Consider the following 20,779-nt stretch of genomic DNA (forward strand, 5'->3'; position numbering starts at 1 on the left):
TTGCTTAAATTGGTAAAAGAATCAAAGTCGAGTGAAGTCTGTGAAATGTTAGGGTGGGACATTGTTAATTTTATCCCAGTGCTTGTGGATGATGGCAGTTCTCTCTACAAACACCTTCCTGCTAACACCTGTGGTTACTGGAATAACATTTTTGCTGCTTGAAATATAGATGGCTGGTTCTCTGAACTGTGTGTGTGAGGGAGTTCTTGACACTTGCACTCACTTTAGACCTCTAGAATGAGCAGTCTGCTTCTCCCCTACAACAGACTGCTTTCAGAGAAAGGGAGTGGAGACAGAGAGAAAGAAATAGTGGGTTGTTCATGCACTGTGTCATTGACAGAATCATTACTACAAAAATGTGAACCTCGAAGGGGGGGGGGGACAGTTCTCTATTTCTGCTTTAGGAGAAGAAGCGATGCATTATTATTTGCTCAGATGAACTTTTGTTTTGTGACATGACCAGAAACTGTAGGTTGTCTAAGCCAGTCTAGAGGTGTACACACACAGAAATACACACAGATACATCTTACTGAGGACAGAAATAAATCTCAGAAATATTTAATGAAGCAATTGTTTTCTATAACTCACCCATCAACATATATATATGAACAGTGAGGGAAATAATCAAAATGTTGGCACTATCCATACAGGAAAGTTTGGGGAACCCAAAGGCATGTAGTGATACAATCTTTAAGGCAAAAAATTCCTATGGGGACAACAAAAGCATATGAAACAGCTCAGTGACAACATAGTGGACTCAGTAGATATGGAATGCTGACTGACAATGGAAGAGAATGGAAAGCTAATGGAAACGGGAAACGGGATGGACTAAACTAGAAGATGCCCTGGACTGCATTTTCTTGCAGGTCTCTTATTGCCTATAATGTAAATTTTCAACAGTGACTGATATTTTCAATCCCCACTGTTGGGGTATCTTCTGCTTTTCAAAAGTTTGTCTTTATTTCATCTCCAGGAAGCTGCCAAACTTGGCAAGAAGGTCATGGTTCTGGATTTTGTGGTCCCGACTCCCTTGGGGACAAAATGGGGTAAGTATTTGGTTCTCAGTGCTTGTTGTTCTGGGAAGCTGTCTCCTGCTTAGGTATGGAATTTCTTGCTACCTTTAGAGACAGTGGTTTGTGTTGCTTAATGTTTCATTTTTTCCTCTTGTCTGCTTGTCTGACCTTCCTTTGCAACCTTTAGGACTGAAAATACGAAACAGTGCTCTGTAAAATGCATAATTCACTGCCACAAGATTCCTATAAAATTGACAACAGAGGAAAACAACTATTGATTTCATGCCCTTTTTGTGTATTTTCTGGAGGCACCAAGTTGACCAGAACACTGCAGCATATGGATCTTTGGTCTGGTCTCACAGGACTCTTATTAAGAGATGTACAGATGAGTGCAAAGCGCAACTGAGCTGTACTGGGGGAGAGGCTTTTGGATTTAGTGCAGCAACTGGCAGGACTTGGTGAACTTTTGGCCCACTAGATGTTTTGAACTTTAGTTCCTACTAGCTTCACTCATCAGAGCCAGTAAGGAATGGTGGGAGTTGTAGTTTAAAACATCTTGTAGTCAAAGGCTCCCCATCCTCTGGACTTGTCTTCTTCTTCTTCTTTTTTTTAATGGATGGTTTGTGGAGAGACTTTGTAGTTTAGGGCCTGCTTTTGTGCAATGGCTCTTCCTTCAGTTTTTGGATGTTTTTATTCTGCAGCACCTCAGCTATTGCTACAGGGTGAAAGTAAGGTAAGGAGCCCCCAGTTCTTATGTGAAATTCTTGAGTGCCCTTCTTTCACTTGTCATAATGAAGAATCAGAGCTTGGAAAAGTTCCTTTTTTGGATTACAACTCCCTGAGTCCCTCAACTAGCATTTCCAAGCACTTTGAAGGATATATCCGTATGCATATCCATATGCCATCCTTCTAATGTCTTCTTTAAAATTCATGCACTGCTTTTCTGTCTTTCATTGTACAAACACAGGCCTAAAATATTCCGGTTTTGTTGTGGCTGCCTTGGGTTGTTGCTTTCATTCTCTGTATATTAGAGATGAGGCCCAGAACAATATCTTTTGTTTTTGGAAAATTGGGATTCTGGTTTATTTATAGCAGTCTCAGCAAATTAATAGATTAAGCTAATAAGATTGATGAGCATTGCAGTGCAATTACATCTGGAGTACTACAGGTTTCCTACTCTTGATGTACAGATAATTATGTTTTCCATCCTTTCGGCAGGAAGCTTGAGACATCTCCCTTGCTAAATATCTTGGTGAAGAAAGCTACTACCAAAGATGGACTGAGCAGCGTTTCTACTGATTGTGTCCTTGTTTCTTGTGTTTAACAGCTACGTAATCCTGGCTTATGTTCTTATATGAAACTGAATAGGTTGCCTTTTTTTTTTTCAGGGCTTGGAGGAACTTGTGTGAATGTAGGCTGCATACCTAAAAAGCTAATGCACCAGACAGCTTTGCTTGGACAAGCCATAAGAGATGCACCCAAGTTTGGTTGGAACTTGAATGAGAAAGGTGAGGAATAGAATGCATTTATTGTATAGTTCCTGTTTGGAGGGCTAAACCAGAGAAAAGGGGGGTTAAAAGAGACAAGGAAGGTCAGTGGGACTTAGCACTTTCAAGGCCTGCTTGTAGATATTCCAATGTAAAGTACAAAAAGTGTGTGTATTCAGAAAGAAATTATTATTGTTACTTTTAAAATGCCTTGTAATAACCAGAGATCAGAATACTGCCATTACATGATGAAACATACTTGTCTGTAGCAAAGAGATTGACACAAAACTCTAATGGTATCAAAGGCGGGATACAGACCACCCCGGGCGGCCTGCACCTGCCCCTTTCCCTGACAGATCGGGACCTGAGCTGCCACAGCGACAGGCCTGGAGGTCCCAATCTGCCTCTTTTTCCAGGCCTTGGGGAAGTGGCAAAATGCAGCTTCCCCACGGTCTGGAAAGGGGTGTCCTTGGGGCTTCAGCGGGAAAAGAGAGAAAGGGGTTCTCTTCTGTATTGCTGGCGCAGCTGTGTAAAGGCTGCACCAGCAATACGTGCCACGAAAGGAGCTCCAGTTTGGAGCTCCTTTCAGCACCGCTGAAAGGGCACCACAAGTGCCCTGTAGCAGCGCCAGCATGTAATGGCCGCACCACAGCATTTGGACACCACACGACCGTCATGTCAAAATGGCAGCGCCCATGTAGACAGGGCACCACCATTTTGATGTACGGAGTATGTGCTAGGGTTAGGGAGTGTCTGTAAAGGACGCTCCCAGGCAACCCTAGCATGTACTCAGTACGTGTTAAAAGGCCCAACTGTACTGGGCCAAAGCTAATATGAACTTGTCATATGCAATATCTTCTTTTTTTTTAAAGGGAAGTGTTGGCATGGATATTTCAAAACATGCTGACACAACAGTATTCAAAATACTCTGGACCTTGTTCTTCCACATCATTATCCTTGCACCATGTCAGCAAACTTCCACAAACTCAGAGGAATTTTAATTAATTTTCACAAAGGGGAGGGTCATAGCCATAAGGTGTGTATGTGTGTTATTAAGCAACTACTAATGGAAACTGAATGCTTTGGGAAACTGAAGACACAGATGAAAGCTAAATTGCTAAATTCTCTCTCTCTCTCTCTCTCTCTCTCTCTCTCTCTTAATGCTCAGCCATAAAGCACAGCTGGGATACCATGACGGAAGCGGTTCAGAATTATATCGGCTCTCTGAATTGGGGATATAGGGTATCTCTCCGGGAGAATAGTGTCACATATGAAAATGCTTACGCAGAGTTTGTGGGGCCGCACAAAATTAAGGTACTGAATCTCTTCTCTGTCGCATCTTTTGCACTTCCTTTTTCTGGGAGGTTGTAGACCTATCAACTGAAAATTAGAAGATATGGCTTAGATTTATTTATTTAATTTCATTTCATTTCTGTGCCACCTTTCTCTCAGAAAGGGACCCAAGGCAGCTTACAAATAAAATTATTTAAAAATTTAAAAATAAAAATAAACAAAGTCAATTTGCTAAAAACAGTATAAAATTACATAAATATACAAAAATTAAAAATTTAATTAAACCACATATATTTATATATAGGTTTGGCAATCAGCCCCCAACAAGTCATTCTAGGTCAGGAATAGGGAACATCTGGCCCTTCAGATGTTTGTGAAGTGCAGTTTCTGTTGTCTCTCACCATCAGAAACAAGTTGAAGGCACACAACAACAACAACAAAGTGGGTTTGCTCACTGCAAACAGCTGGGAAAGTCCATCTCCCTTTATGTTTTTGGATCCCATCTAAAGTGTCAGATGAAGTTTTTCCACTTGCTGCTTTGGCTAGGAAACTGACTTGATTCCAGTTACTTCCCCACACACTCTGAGACAGTGCTTTCAAGAGCCAACCATGTTTCAGCTGGCTCTCAGCCATGCCCTAGAAGGAGAAGCTAATGTCAGGGATAGTCGGATTCCCTTTTTTTTGTTCAGTGATTGGAGTTAATGGACACTTCTCTCCCTGAGTTTCAGGAGAGCACAGAGGGACCTGGATCCTTTCTGAGCCAGATTAGTTTTATTGGTGGTAGGTTCTCCCTCTACTCCCAATATATAAGAAAACAATATTGTTGAAGTATCCATTGGACAGCTGTCATTTCATACCTACAGATTGTTGTTTTCTGCTTACAAGTCATTTTTGAGTTATGGTGACACTAAGGTGAACCTATCATAGGGTTTTCTTGGCAAATTTTCTCAGAGGAGGTTTGCCATTGCCATCCTCTGAGGCTGGGAGAGTGTGACTTGCCTAAGGTAATCCAGTGGGTTTTTATGCTCCAGCAGAGAATCAAACCCTGATCTCCAGAGTCATAATCCAACGCTCAAACCATTGCATCCCACTGGCTTTATCCTACAAGTTAGGCTTTAATAATTGAAGCCAGCCTCCTAACACCATATTGGGCCCACAGCAAAAGTGGTGAACATGTGACTCTGTGGTAATTTTGTTAGACAACAAATCCTATCTTCCATAGTGGTACGGGATAATTGTATTTGTAATCCAGCAGCATCTGGAGGTGCACAAGATGTTAGCCTATGCCCACCCTTGACAAAAGTTTGCCTAGGAGATTTTCTTCTTCGTAAGCTTTAGTCTGTGAAGCACTCCAGTCAGTGCCACATGCTCCTAGTGTCCACTTGGCAGTCATTAGAAGCAGGGGCTTCAGTACAGTGGTCCCTACTGTGTGGGGCCACTGTATTGTGTGCTCTTCCATCAGAATTTCAGCATGCTCCAACTGTGCTCAGTTTTTGACATATTTTAAAAGCATACTTCTGTTTCTTGTACTTCAGAAAGAATTTGTATTCTGTGTTTTTGTATATGTGTGTGTTTTAAATTTTATTGAAATACAGTTGGCCCTCCGTTCTTGTGGGGGATCAGTTCCAGACTCCCCCACAAAACCAGGAGCTTGCGCTTATTCAAGCCCCATAGGTGCACAGCACGAGAGTGCGCACCAAGCGCAGGCACCATTGCAGTTGGCAGAGGTCGCCCGTCCATGCATATTCAAGAAGGCGGATCTGAGACATTAGGAGGGGTGACTGTACTTTGCTTTGAAACTTCTATGATATATAAACAGAATGAGAATTGGGAGTGTTGTAAAGGCTAATTAGTTCCTGTACTAAAGTTAAAACAGAAGTGTACTTTTCCTTTTTGTTTTATTTTTAGGCAACAAATAATAAAGGAGAAGTGAAATTTTACATAGCAGAAAGGTTTCTGATTGCCACTGGAGAAAGGCCTCGTTACCTGGGCATCCCTGGAGACAAAGAATACTGCATCACCAGGTAAGAGAAAGTGCGACGATGGCTCTGAATGCCTGCTATCACTCCCAGCATGTGCCAGAGGTTATGAGTGAAATAAACAGGGCTGCTTCTAATATTGACTGTTTTGGAGCAGTCTGTTTTGCCTGAGTGTTTCTTGCTGAAAACCATTTCCATGGTAAAATTGCTCCTCACATAAAATACAGTACTTACCACCTTTTCACATTGGGCACAGAATCCATTTTCAGTTCTCTAAAATTTTGATGGTGGATATAACTTGTTCATGAAAACATGCTGGGAATTGTAGGAAAGTGAATGGTGTCTGCCAGCTACAATGAGTTGTGGATGATGCTATCTGGTATCCTTGATAAGTGATTTGTTTTGCTTCTCAGAGTGATGTGTTATACGTTATACGAGTGATTTCATAAATGTACATTTTTCCTTCTCTTGCATTTTTGCCACAGAGTCTCATTTATATATCTTATTTTTCAGTGATGATCTCTTCTCCCTTCCCTACTGCCCAGGGAAGACACTGGTGGTTGGAGCTTCCTATGTGGCTCTTGAGTGTGCAGGATTTCTTGCAGGTCTTGGCTTAGATGTGACAGTCATGGTGCGCTCCATCCTCCTGAGGGGCTTTGATCAGGATATGGCAAACAAAGTAGGGGAGTACATGGAAGAACATGGCATCAAGTTCATTAGAAAATACGTGCCCAGCAAGGTAAGCATCCAATGAACATATAATTTTTAATTGTATCCTTTGCAAAAATATGTTTAAAGGAATGGAGGTTGCCTTGGGGCTTTGAAAACATGCTTGCTTCTTTCACTGTATCTTTACAAAAAAAGCTCCTGGGTTAGGCATATAGAAGGCATAGTTTAGTACTTCTTGACAGTGATGAGAAACTGGCCTTACATTATGTCAGATTATCAGTGCATCTAACCATGCAGTGGAAATCATGCAGCCATTCAGACTCTGTATATCCCAGCAGAGTATGAATTCTACTAGTAAACATAAATCACATGCTTTGGACCATGTGAGAATTTATAACCTATGAATCACATGTCTGTTTCATTGCTGCCATGGGTTGATTTTTCTCCATCATGTTGAAGGAAGGAGTTGCCAGAAAAGGAGGTCTCATAAAATGATTCCAGTTTGATTTTTGGAGCACCTAACAACATTTTAAGAGGAAGCTGGAGAGTTTAGTATGGTGATAAGAGACAGTCATTCTGCTGTTCAGCTTCCCCTTCACCTCTCTTTTTAAACAAGTGTGCAGTTGTGTCATTTTATTCTGCATGGGGCTAGAGTTGAAACATCAGTTACACTACAGATGTTTCTGTTACCAAAATAAAAAAAATATTTTAAAAAAATCCAGTGTGACCACCAGCAGGAAAACAATTGAAAAGGTATAGCTGCTTTGGTAAGTCCCCAAAAGTCTTTAGACATTTTTCAGCATTTTCCCTGGAAAAACAGACAAAATGCCCCCTCCGCCTTTCCGCTCTTCATCTTCTAACATGGTGGTGAATTTTGAGTGTCTATTTGTTTTTTCTCAGTCCTAGAAAATGACACGTAATTCTGATTGTCCTGAATTCAAAAGACATAGAACTTCTTTCACCTTCTATCCTGTTTCTGTTTTTTACGCACCCAAAGGCAGCTTGCAACATACAGTCGAATTGAAATCACATAAATAATAAAGTAGTTTTTAAAAGAAAAAATGGTGCCACTTTTCTGTATCGCTTGTCACTTACATGGACCATTGCTAATGGTAGGGAGTTTCCTCCTGAGAGAGGAAGAATGTGTGTGTGTGTGTGTGCGTGCGCGCCATAGAGGGAGGAGAAGCATTTCATGTAATGATTAATACATAATTATTTTCCAGTAAAAGATAATAGTTTTTCAGTTTTGATGAGGCATTAAGCTGGTGCATTATAGATTTTCAGCTATTCACAGAGCGGAACATTAAATAAAGTAGATTCCTTCTGTGCTTTTTCTTAGCACATCAAGCAGTGGGGGGACAGGGCCCCTTCAGCGTGTCTAACTATCCATTGCTGAGCCTTCCCTTAATAAATAATTTAAAATTTATTAGAATGGTGCAATATACAAATCACAGAACGTCATGCTTTTTCTTTGCATAAATTATATCCATTGCTAAATTAAAGATAGAGGAAAACATTTCTTTCTTTAATCAAGCTACATTTAAGGAGTGCATAGAGAAGCTCTTTTATTATATTTGTTCCCTGAAGTGCAGTATATTCCTGTAGTGCAGTGGTTCCCAACCTTTTTTAATGCCCCATGTCCCCAGAAAATGTTTAATTAATATTTGCACCCCCTACAAAAGTACTATCACATTTGAAGATGAAGTAGTATTTTCTTATTTTTGAACCATATGCAATAGTGCAAGTGAACAAACTGAACTTTAAAAAATAAGCTTTTAACTCAGTACATAAAATGCACATCTAAATTGAGTATATTCCATTGTATTCAGAAAAAAATATAAACCATATTTTATTGCATTCCCTGAAATTCTGTCTTGCAGGCACCACAGATTGAAAACACCTGCTGTAGTGCAAAGGATAGGAAACTTCCATGGCTGAGGAGACCTTGGAGGGTTGCATCCTCCAGGGCCCACCCATTTTTTTTCCTTTTGTCGAAATAAATTGGATCCAAAATGTTATTCCACCTCCTTGAGAGGGACAATTTTACTGTGTTTTGGGGCCCTCTACTTTGTTTTAGGCCCAGGAGTAGGGTTGCTATAACCCGGCTGCAACCGGGATTTCCCCGGTTTTGGCGGCCTCGGGCCCCTCCCGTCCTGGGTGCCGCCAAAAACCAGGACAACCCTGGTTGCAGCCGGGTTGCTGCTGCCCGCGGGGCCTCGCTGCCCTCCTCCTCCTTGGGGAGGCGAGGAGGAAGAGGAGGGCAGCGAGGCCTGGGATCCAAAATGTTATTCCACCTCCTTGAGAGGCGAAGGCGAAGGTGGAGGCAGCACCTCCCCGCGCGCCCACGCCACCCTCCCCATGCAGGCGCGCCACCCACCTCCTCCTCCACCCCCTCTGTCCCAGGCCACGTGGAAGAGGCAAAGGTGGAGGCCGCGCCTCCTGCGTGCGGGTGCGCCACCCTCACCGCCTCCCCGTGTGCCTGCACCACCCACCTCCTCCTCTGCCCCCTCTGTTCCAGGCCGCGTGGAGGAGGCGGTGCAACTCCTGCACGTGGCTGTGCCACCCTCCCCACCTTATGCGCGATTGCGCCACCCACCTCTGCCCCTTCCGCCCCAGGCTACGTGGTGAATGGAGGAGGGGGAAAAGGAGGAGGAGGAAAAGGAGGAGGTGGAGGAGGAGGAGGAATGGGAGGAAAAGGAGGAGGGGGAGGAGAAGAAGGAGGAGAAGGAGGTGGTGAGTGAGTGGCCAGAGGCCTCAAGGTGGTTTTTTTAGGGGGGGGTGCTTTTAATGCTAACAAGTCTCCCTTGTTTTGACAGTGATAGTGTGGTGGTGGTAGTGGTGGTGGTGGTGGTGGTGGTGGTGGTGATGATGATGATATGAGTCAGTTTGAGAGGCATGCAGGCACTGCTTCAGAAGCCGAGAGAGTGTCACCTTCCAAAGTGTGTTTTGAGTGCTTTTAATGCTAATAAGTCTCCCTTGTTTTGACAGTGATAGTGTGATGGTGGTGGTGGTGGTGGTGGTGATGATGATGCTATGAGTCAGCTTGAGAGGCATGCAGGCACTGTTTCTTAAGCCAAGAGAGTGTGACTTTCCAAAGTGCCTTTTCTGTGTGTTTTTGGTTCTTTAATAGTGATATTGATATCAGCAAGCCTCTGAGGCATGGCCAATGTAAATTGCTGTGATTTTTACAAACTCATGCACAGTGAAGAAAAACCAAAGTCCCTTGACCAAGTACACACTTCTGAGAAGTACACTTGGTGCAAGAACTGTGAAACCACCTTGACATGTTCAATATGCATAGCCAAGGGGTTTGGTTATGGAATAAGCCTCTGAAATATGCAAGAGGCCACGTTAAGTAAAGCCATGTGAAATGCCCAAATGTGCTGTTGTGTGTGTTTTGGAATGCAGGTTGGGGGTGTTTGGCCAGAAAGGGAAGTGCATTTCTGCCATCTGTCTAGAAATAATGCCCAAATGTCCTCCATTTTGATCATGCCTAAGAAACATGCATTTATGTTAACATTTTTTTAAAAAATCATCAAATTTTTTCGTGTGTCCTCCATTTTTTTATAAAAAATGTGTCCTACATTTGAAAATGTTGTCCTACATTTGTCCCGGTTTGGAGGTCCTGACTTATGGCAACCCTATCCATGAGAGGCCTTATTTTAAACAGGAAGACTACTAGAAGTGAACTTGTGGTTGACTTCTTGTTACCCTGCTTCCCTGAAAATAAGGCATACTCATAAAATAAGCTGTAGCAGGATTTCTAAGCATTTGCACAATATACGCCATATCCCGAAAATGAGACATAGTGATAGGACTGGTGCAGAATGGAATGGGGTGGGAAGGGAGCGGAAAGATTGTTATACCGTACTTAATAAAAATAAGACATCCCCTGAAAATAAGCCATAGTGTGTCTTCTTGAGGAAAAATAAGTAAGTATCTTATTTTTGGAGAAACATACATACTCTTGTATATACTGGAGGGGAACAAAAAACGTGGGGGAATTTTCCCCACACCACAAGGCCATGGGGGGCATTTTGCACCAAAAACTATTTTTGAAAAAAATATTCAGAAATTTGGGAGGAATGTGCTGCTAGCTTCAAAAATACCATGAGAGACTTCACAGTCTGATATAATGGAATGGATTTTCTCTGATGCTGAAGGTGAAGGAAGGAATGAGATAATGTAATAACCAATATGCATGACCATTCTCAAAAACTGGCAGAGGTATTTTTGGACTACATTACCCAGACTCCCCAGCATAGCCATTAGTCTCTGGAGGATCCAGAACCTGTAGTCGAAGAATTAACACCTTTGAGTTCTTATTTGGGATAGGATTTGAAACATGCAATATGCTTAGCAAATGTACCAGCATGGTGGAATTCAGTTGTGGAGACCTGAATTTAGACTTTCTTATCTAAGGTTGCCAGATTGACAATGTTTTTATTTTTTATTTTTATTTTTATTTTTTTAGAAGAGGGGTATTTCAGCAGGCATTGCTTGTAACCTGCATAACAAACAGTTGCTGAAATTTCCTCTTCTACATAGCCATGAAAGATATGGGAACTTTCTTCTGTTTTCAATCTAGCAGTCTTATTCCCATCTGTATCAGTGCTGCATGTTTTTTTGGGAAAGTGATGTCTAGAACTGTTCACATATTCACTGGATCGTGGTTGCAGGTGGCAACCAAGGAGAGGCTACTTTAGAATTCTTCCAAGATGGTTCAGTTGGTGCATAATATTAATGGAGGTACTAGATTAGGGAATGAGAAACACATGGCTATCTAGATGTTGTTTGACTCCTGCCCCAGTTGCCAGCATGGACAATGGTCAGTCTTTATAGGAATTAGAGCTCAAGAACATATGAAGAACTACAGTCCCCCACCCCCCCACCCCCATTCTACTGCTTTCACTATTATGGACAAACCAAGCCAAGCTTTTTTCATTCTCCTCTGAGCATCAATTGTTAATTATATTTATCCAGTAATGCTGGATTTTGCATTGTTCTACTCCTTTTGGCGTTAATCATTGTAAGATCTCTTTTGTTAATTGTTTTTAATGTCTGTTGTAAGCTGCCTTGAGAATTTTTATTTTAATAGTGGAAAGAGAGGGGAAAGGGGGAAGTTCTTTAATTCCACAGGACACTACAGCAGGAAGGCTGAAAGAGAGTTTCTCTCCCTTGCAGTCCCTGTGGTCCAGAGTAGTTGTTAGCTGAGGTACTAATTAAGCCCATGCCGAGGTCTCTCATAATCAAACCAGCATGTATACAGACTTTGCTGAGTTGGGTATATCTTGATCATATTGTGATCTTTATCCTGCAAAAAGCTGAACAACTACTTTTCCACAATGCTGCTCCATGTAGTAAAGTCACGTAAAATAGAACTGTTTAAAGTTTATCAGTGGCTTACCATGGGTTTATGGAGATTTTAACCTATAGTTAGATTTTTTTCAGACAGTCAGTGTTGGTTTAAGTAAAGCAATTGCTGCCCTGTAAAATGGAGTCAGCAGGAGCAACGGCTGGGTGACATACCAGCCAGGAAGGACGCTTTAACTGAACTTAATGATAGCAGAAATTATACTTGCCAAAGCTTTTTTTTCCTACAAAGATACAAGCGTTTCTTTAGGCTAAGGCTTGGCATTTTGTGGAATTTGCAGGCCTTTTATTACAGTAGGTACACTAGTTTGTACTCTTAAAGTGGTATTTTCATTTTTAATGTTCTTATTTTTCTGAACACTTGGCTTCTCTTGCTTTCTGTTGGTCTGTGCATTTGAATTTGGATACTGTAGTATAAATCGATGGAGGAGGTAGCAATCTTACTTTATTATATTCATTTCTTGCACAGTAATGTTCTAGAAGTACTGTCATAGAGCTGTCATAAAAATGATTTATTGATTTGTCAACAGCAAGCTTTTCCACACACTGTATTAAGTTAACACTGAGGAATGTTTAACTGCTCCTGGCTCAGAGAAGAACCTTCTATCTCTCAAGTCACATGTATTCATTATTATTTTTCCATTGAGATTGTATTGAAGCATGTGGTGTCAATTTAGGGCTTTTTGTTCAAATCTTCTGGGTGCATGGCAGGCTTGTCTTTTCCCTTTATAGTCATTCCACACTGACATCATGGTCAAACTAAGCATGATTGGGGGCATCCATGTTTATTTCATCAAAAGTCTGCTTCACTAATTCACATAGAAAGTGGATGGTGAAGAAACCTTGAAAATTTAGCGGGTATGTTTGTATCTCATTATAGCATCCCTGTTTTTAGAGTGATGTTGCAAACCTCAGGCAGCACATTTAGGGCATTGTAAAAAGGCATCTAATTGATGTTTCTTTATTGTGTTTTTACTACTACAGATTTGGGGATTTTTCTTTAGAAGGTAATAAAAATAATTTTGCCTCACTTGCATGAGAGAGTGGCCCCATTTTCTTCTTTGCCTCCACCAGTAAAATGTCTTGAGCTGGGCCTATATGCCTGGCTCTGTGGGAAGATAAAGTGGAGAAGAATTTGCCTTCTTTAACCTACCGTATTCATTTTTATGTTGATATTATACCTCCTACCTCAAACTCTACTTTGTACACAGCTGGGGAAGGCATATTAACAATGAACATGGTTGCCCCCATCATGTCTGGTGTAGTTCTTAATAGCCATGTGCTGAAAATGGGGACCATATGAGCAATTCCTTAGGTTTCAAGTGGATAATTTGGTAACTTAGTAAACAAGTAAATAGTTATTATGGTACTGGATCAGCATTGATCACCATCAGTATTGATCCCAAACATGAATAACTTGAACACTTGTTTCCTCCATATTTAAACTGTTGTGTTTTCACCCTTTGCTATAATTCCAGGAATAGCAATAGCAAGTACATTTCTATACCGCTCATCAGTGCACTTAAGCACTCCCTAAGCAGTTTACAATATGGAAACTAGTTGCTTTCAACAAGCTGAATACTCATTTTAATGACCTCAGAAGGATGCCAGGCTGAGTCGACCCTGAGCCCCTGGCTGGTATTGAATTCACAACTTTGTGGTTTGTGAGTGAGTGACTGCAGTACAGGCATTTAACCACTGTACCACCAGAGTAGGCTACATCTATACTACAGAAATAATGCAGCTTGACACTACTTTAACTGCCATGGCTCAATGCTGTTAAATCCTGGGATTTATAGTTTGTTGTGGTACCAGAACACTCTTAACAGAGAAGATGACTATCTCACACCTCAGAGTTCTACAGCATTGAGCCGTGGCAGTTAAATCTGTGTCAAATGGCAGTATTTCTGCAGTGCAGATGGAGCCCGAGTCTGAACTTCATGCCTTTTGGAGGATTTTAAGGGTTCTGCATCAAGGTGCTTTTATTTTAAGTGACACAAGAGTGAATATACACTTCTGTTTTGATGATGTGACGAAATGTAGTTGTTTCTCCTACATGAAAGTAATGCTCACATTTTTTTTTAAAAAAAATTGCAGATTGAACAGATCAAGCAAGGAACTCCTGGATTACTAAGAGTCACAGCTCATTCGACAGAAGACTCTGGGGTATTTAAAGGGGAATATAACACGGTAAATAATTTGTGTTGATCCTTTTTATTTCAGTTAAATTGCATCAATGATTCAGAGGACTTTACATGCTCAGTTTTCCTTTATAGAGACATAAATTGTCATCTTCTCTCTCTCTACACACACACTTGTGATATGTGGAGAATATGTGGCCACCATGAATTGGGCAGTATCTTTATTCATAGGATTATTGCAAAATAGCCTGCATATTGCCTGTGGAACACACAGTTTCCACCATGGTGTACAGACATGGTTAGTTCTCTAGGTCAAAGCTGTGTGAACCTGCCCCATATACTCTTCACATAGCAATTAGTTCAGTGAATTCTGGATTCGGATGGATTTATTTGAAATTATCTCAATGCAAAGTAATTAACATTTTGACAAAACATCATAAGTAAACAAAAAGCATCCTTATAATTTCCAAGGTGAAAAATGACTAACACAAAATACTGATGTTCTGCAGGTGTTGTTAGCTATAGGAAGGGATGCTTGCACGAGAAAAATTGGCTTGGAGAAAGTTGGAGTGAAGATCAATGAAAAGTAAGGCTAAATCTCTTGACTGTCTAATTACTGCTTCTGTGTGGTTTGTGTTTTTTGCAACATCAATCTCATAGACTTAAAAGATTTAATTTGCCAGGGAGGCATAAATTTTCTTTCAAACACATTTCTGTTGTAGTAAGGAGGAATGCCTTAATATATAGCTTCCCATTACTGAACATGGCAAAAGGGCAAACTCTGCCATAATTGAAATGGTAATGATTAACATTCTGGCCCTCAAAGTGTCTGCATTATTTAATTGGGCCTGTTGCATGAAAAAAAATCTTTAGTTGCTACTGTGAAAAAAAACAACCTTTGAGTTCCATTCTTTTGCCAGTTTTAATGAAGGAGAGGGTCCCTATCTGTTTAGCAATTACATAAAGAGGAAAATTGGAAAGACATGGCTTCTTTTGTCATAGCACTGCAGAGATGAAGCTTTGGAGACTTCTCCCTTCTACCCATCTGTTAAAGGCAAAGAAATCCTGCCATACTGAAGCTAATAAGCACTTCCCTTTATATGTACTTTACTTTTGTGGACTAGTGCCCTGACAGACAAAGTTCTGCTTGACTGATTTGCAAATAAATGAATGTGTTTAGAAAACAAAACAAAACAAAAACCTTCCAGTGCTATCAGAAAACATTTAGTGCTGTACAAAAGTAGACTTAATGACAAAATGGCATCTAGAAAGTTTAAAACCCAGAAAGATGAAAAAGCCTGATCAAAGATGCATGTCTTCAAAAAGGATCTAAAACTTTAATATACGCTAAAGGGAAAGGGAAAGGTTTCTGCTGACATGAATGTCTAGTCGTAATCAACTGTAGGGGGTGGTACTCATCTCTGTTACTAAGCCAAAGGTCCAGCGTTGTCTGAAGATTGCTCCTGTGGTCATATGGCTATAAAACAATAGGGAGGATATTCTAAAATGTAGTTTCTGTGATAGAAACATGAAACTAATTTTGAGTGACAGTGGGATGATAGTCAATTGACCATACAACCACAAACAAGATTTCCCAAGATCTTAATGCTCATATAGGTTTAGGAAGGGACAGATGGCCTTTCAGATAACCTGGTCTAGAATTAATAACAAGATCATGAAAATGTTCAGTAGCTTATAAACAGTCCATGCAATTTAGTCAGGATCAGAATACTATGCACTCAATAATGTGCCTAGTGACAACCAGGGTTAGTGCATTTTATACCAGCTGCTACTTCCAGATTAACTTCAAAGGAAACTCCATAGAGCCCTGTTACAGCAGGGCACATAATTCATAGTGGTGAAACTATCTTTGTCCAGCAAAGTCCACTGTTGGCTTACATGCTAAATATGCAAGATAATGGGCACTTCTAGCTAGAGAAGTAACTTGGGCCTCCATGGACAGTGATGATTCCAAGAGCACTCACACTTTGTATACGTTTTCCTTCAGGAGGAAGACAAGTAAAAGTTCCCAAACTGTAGGCCTGGAACTATTCACTTAATGATATCTTGGACTTTCCAGGTTTCATTGTTAATGTATTATTATTTTTCATTGAGTCTACCACTGCATCAAGGTCCTGGTTTTGCTTGTGCACAGCCTTTCTTGACTCACATTTAACAGAGAAAAAATAATGATCAGTATACTGGTGGTACTATGCCTCAGATATCCTAATGACTTTAACCCAGCATCTTTGTATGGATGTTAAATAATGTAAGGGACAAAGTAATGTCTGAAGCATTCTGCAGGAGAATTGCTTAGGTCCCATCACATAGTAATCCAGTTCTCTTCTCTGCAAGTGATGCAAATACGAGTGCAAGCATTGTAAAATGGGATTTTCAACACCCAGCTCATGCAGATGATCCAGGGAGACACTACGGTCAATAGTATCAAAAACCACTAAGAGAGTAAGGGCCCCTTAGGACTGGAATGTGGCTTTGGCGTGGCTTCCGACCTCCTAGGACACATGCATAGTTTAAAAAACATACCTCCAAAGTGACCCGAAGCAGCTTTATTTTGGCCTGTCTGTTCGGGCCCTAAGAGAAACAGGGTGGGACTCTCTTGGTTCCTCTTCTGAATGAAAGCAACCATCAGGGGTTACCAAGGGTGATTTCAAAGCAAACCTGAGCCCGAAATGGGTAAAAATAAGCAGTTTTTTCTTCCACTAAGAGCAGTGATCCTAGCTCAAAACCTGGATTTTGCCTTAATTAAAAACTGCTCAAAACTTGAGAACTCAAGGTCATTAGTGACAAAAATGTATTCCTAAACCCATAGGCCAAACATAGAAAGTATGCGCAGAAACCAAGCCTTTACTTTAGGCTGCGCCCCCCCCCCGCACATGCCATATGCAGCTCTGACCAGAACGTATGTTGAATAACCCACCCAGATAAATATTTAGACCGACTGAAGTATCCAGACTATTTTCAAAAGGAGTACTAATAATAATAATAATAATAATAATAATAATAAATTTATTTCTTGCCTGCATCTCCATGTGGATTGAGGTGGGGACCAACAGCAGATTAATAGACAAGCTTTTAATATAAAATCTTTAAAGAACTGGCTGGAGATTTTGTACTGTTTGAACTGTATTGTTTTTAAGCGCTTTTATGTTTCAACTGCATTTTATTCTTTTAATGAGTAATATATTTTAATACTGTATCAGCTTAATTCTGTTTTAATGTTCACTTTTGTTTGTTGTATTTTTTTAATTGCAAGCTGCTTTGAATTCCAACTTTTAAAAAAGTGGGAAATAATAATAATAATTATATACAACATACATCAGTTACAAATACACAACATCTGTTACAACACACATCAAATTAAAATAACAAATAAGATAAATGCATATTTAAACAAGTCATCAATATTTAATTTTTAAATTTAAATTCACAATTAAAAAAAAAACATCTGGATTGACCTGCTGGAAAATACTAGTCTTTAATGTTATTTTTTAAAAATTCAAACAGTGTGTTCAGCTGTCAAATGTCACCCAGCAAGTCATTCAACAGTCTAGTGGTGGCTGAAGAAAAAGTCCTCTGGGTGACAGTTGCCAGCTGAGTCCTGTTTGAATGTCCCCCAGAGGACCTGAGTGTACAGGGTGGAATATATGGGAGGAGGTGAGCCTGTAGGTAATTTGGACCCAGACCATGTGAGGCTTTAAAGGAAATAACCAACACTTTGTACCTTGCCCAGAAGCTGATTGGCAGCCAGCAGAATGATTTTAATGTTGGTGTGATAATGATCACCCCTATATGTACTAGCAATTAATCTGGCTGTCCTGTTTTGAACTAATTGAAGTTTCTGAACTAGGTGTAGAGGTAGTCCAATGCACAACACATTGCAAAAGTCCAGACTATGTACCTATGATATCACTATAATAATCCAAATGGGAGATCATCAAAGCATGAATGGAGCTGTAAGACTGTCTTTGTCCAGATAGAGTCATAATTGGTATATCAGTGAAAGACACTCCCAAGCCATTGAGGCTGCCAGTGCATTTCTCCCTTATCTTTTGATATGACCAAAAAAAAACCCCAAAACAAAACACACACACACACACACACACACACACACAAAACAAAAACAAAAACCCACCCAAAAACTGAAGTGCAAGAGGAGCAAACAGGAGAAGGTTACAGGAACCTGCAAATAGTTCACTTAGTTTAAATTGCAAAGCCTAGTGTATACAGGAATTACATAGTTTCTTCCCCAGATTTTTAACAATATTTTGATATTTTCAATTCATAACCTATAATTCATATGATATCATCTCTCTCTCTCTCTCTCTCTCTCTTCACCTCTGTTATGCAAATTTGTAGAACAGGAAAAATCCCTGTCAATGATGAGGAACAAACTAATGTGCCATATATTTATGCCATTGGCGATGTGTTGGAAGACAAACTAGAGCTCACACCAGTGGCGATTCAAGCGGGTAGGCTGTTAGTACAGAGACTTTATGGTGGAGGAAAGACAAAGGTAAGGAAGCTATAATCATTGGGATTGTTTCTGCTGGTTAATGGATGCTAATTGATAAATCATATTTGTACAGCAGTTAAACCAGTGCTTCTGAAGCTAAAAATAATAATGATTAAAAATCATTAGCTTCTCCAAACTTTGTTTAAAACAGTGTTTGCATTATAACTCGCAAAAAGTAGTCATGTTGTTTGGGGGTTTCTGGGAGTTGTCATCCAAAAATGGAATATTTCTAAGCTCTGGTTTTAAGTTGAGGCACTTGTGTGTTGCAACAAATGTTATCTTAGACCTTTCTTCCCCAACCTGGGTCACTTCTGGTGCTTTGGTCTACAACTAGCCATCAGTCCCCGGCAATGTGGTCAGTGGTCAGGGATGACAGGAGTTGCCTGAAATATCTGGAAGGATCCAGGTTGGAAAAGCTGGATTTAGCCCAGGGGATGATTAATAATTGTGGGGTAGAGGGCTATATTCCATATATACTCAACTATAAGTTGAGGAATTTATGCCCAAAAATTGATCCTAAATCTGGGGTTGACTTATATAGGGTCAATACAGTCGCCATGGGTTGAACTGGATGGCAGTTAACAACAACAACAAAACAACAGTGATACTGCTTATAAAAAAAGCAGTCCCCATGTCCCATTCTCCATGCCTCAGCAGTGATTGCTAACAGAGCTGCAAGGTAGGAGTGTGTGTGCGTGTGTGGTGATGCTCTTCTCAATCCGAATTTAAAGCCTTTGCTTCTCCTCCTCCCCCTCCTCACATTTCTTATGACCACCAAACGCCCCTTTTCCCCTCTACTTGCAAAGTGATCTTAAAACATTCTGTCTCCTAAATTCTACCCTTGACTTATCCATGAGTCATATCAAAATCCATCGTTTTGGCCCTTCAACTTATACATGAAGTTGACTTGTACACGAGTATATACGGTAGATGCTTTACACCCTTCTACACCCACCTATGTATAATCCCCTGGAGGTTGGGGGTAGTTGTGTTGAATTTTGAACCCACCTCTGCCTTAGGAGTATATATGGAAAGAGAGTTAGTGCTTGCCTCTATATTGCTTATAGGTATTACAAAATGTACTAAATATATGGTATTTTCCATAAAAATAGTTGCCCTATTAATTGAAAGGAACAGGGTGTTTTTTTTTAGTGAAAGTTGTATCTTATCCAGCCATTTTGTTAATTAAATACCAAATAATAGTTATCACCAAATGCTGTCATGGCCCCTAAATTTGAAAGAGCACCTGCTTCTGATACTTGCTGCACTGAAAGGACTTTCCCTAAGGCAGAGTGAACAGTGGGTGGGAAACTTACAAACTCCCATCCTCTAATCAGTTTTAGTTGGATCTAATGGCAGAACACCAACTATCTCCACCCAGTCAAAATAATGTAAAGTGCTTCCACACTCCAGCCCACACACTCTTGTTTACACCATGGATACCTGAGACTATGAGAGCTTCTCTTGTATTTTTGTATTCCTGTGTAGAATATGGATTAAACATGTTCAGCTCTGCTGTCATTACTATTACTATCACTATCACTACTTATTCTTGTCTCAGTGGAACACAAGAGATGGAGGACAGCAGTCTGTAGCCAATAACTTTCTCTACTCTTGTTGGATTTCCTTGCTATTTAGAACCTTAGAATCCTGTATATAAGGGATAAGAATTTCTTGTATAGAAGCTTTTGTGAAATGTCAGCTTGATACTATTATTATATTTTTTTTTTCTTGACAGTGTGATTATGTGAATGTTCCCACCACAGTATTCACACCTATGGAATATGGTGCTTGTGGTTATTCTGAAGAAAAAGCAATAGAGAAATTTGGAGAGAAAAATATTGAGGTACTTCGGTGTTTGTTTTTTTTAAAAAGCATTCCTTTCAAAATATGGCTTATGGTACTTTATCAGAGCCTCATATTTTTGATCATAGATTCCAGTTCCATGGTGGGGGGAAAAGGAAGGAATGCTACCTAGTCTGCACTAAAGGTTGTTTTGCAGTCACAGGGCACATGATTGTCATATTTCCCAGTAAACATGTCTGCCTGATTTGCAGAGCCACATGGTGGAAAGTCCTAAAAAGAAGTGTGTGTGTGTGTGTGTGTGTGTGAGAGAGAGAGAGAGAGAGAGTGAGAGTGAGAGTGAGAGAAATTCAAACTTTATGTGTTTGCTGAAGGCATCAGTGTAATTGTGGGTAGGTATAATATACTTGCTAAATATAATAATAAAGCTCTGTTGAACTAAACTGCCAGCTGTATCTTTGGCCAGTGCTGTAGCACTTAGGAAACA

General features: G+C 40.3%; 1 protein-coding gene across 5 annotated transcripts in view; it reads left to right on the forward strand.

Moving 5' to 3' along the window:
* TXNRD1 (thioredoxin reductase 1) overlaps nucleotides 1-20,779 on the forward strand; it is a 91,307-nt gene that overhangs the window by 58,225 nt on the left and 12,303 nt on the right. For all 5 annotated transcript variants that reach the window (XM_089528008.1, XM_089528007.1, XM_089528009.1 and 2 more), the window contains 9 exons: nucleotides 974-1,046; nucleotides 2,402-2,521; nucleotides 3,669-3,814; nucleotides 5,702-5,817; nucleotides 6,286-6,511; nucleotides 13,912-14,004; nucleotides 14,465-14,541; nucleotides 18,333-18,489; nucleotides 20,228-20,335. In XM_089528008.1, the coding sequence (XP_089384134.1) occupies nucleotides 974-1,046; nucleotides 2,402-2,521; nucleotides 3,669-3,814; nucleotides 5,702-5,817; nucleotides 6,286-6,511; nucleotides 13,912-14,004; nucleotides 14,465-14,541; nucleotides 18,333-18,489; nucleotides 20,228-20,335 (1,116 nt within the window). The remainder of the gene's footprint in view (nucleotides 1-973; nucleotides 1,047-2,401; nucleotides 2,522-3,668; nucleotides 3,815-5,701; nucleotides 5,818-6,285; nucleotides 6,512-13,911; nucleotides 14,005-14,464; nucleotides 14,542-18,332; nucleotides 18,490-20,227; nucleotides 20,336-20,779) is intronic.

This window comes from Sceloporus occidentalis, unplaced genomic scaffold (assembly GCF_023333645.1).
Source record: "Sceloporus occidentalis isolate IW3139 unplaced genomic scaffold, rSceOcc1.0.p SCAF_5, whole genome shotgun sequence".
NCBI classification, from domain to species: domain Eukaryota; kingdom Metazoa; phylum Chordata; class Lepidosauria; order Squamata; family Phrynosomatidae; genus Sceloporus; species Sceloporus occidentalis.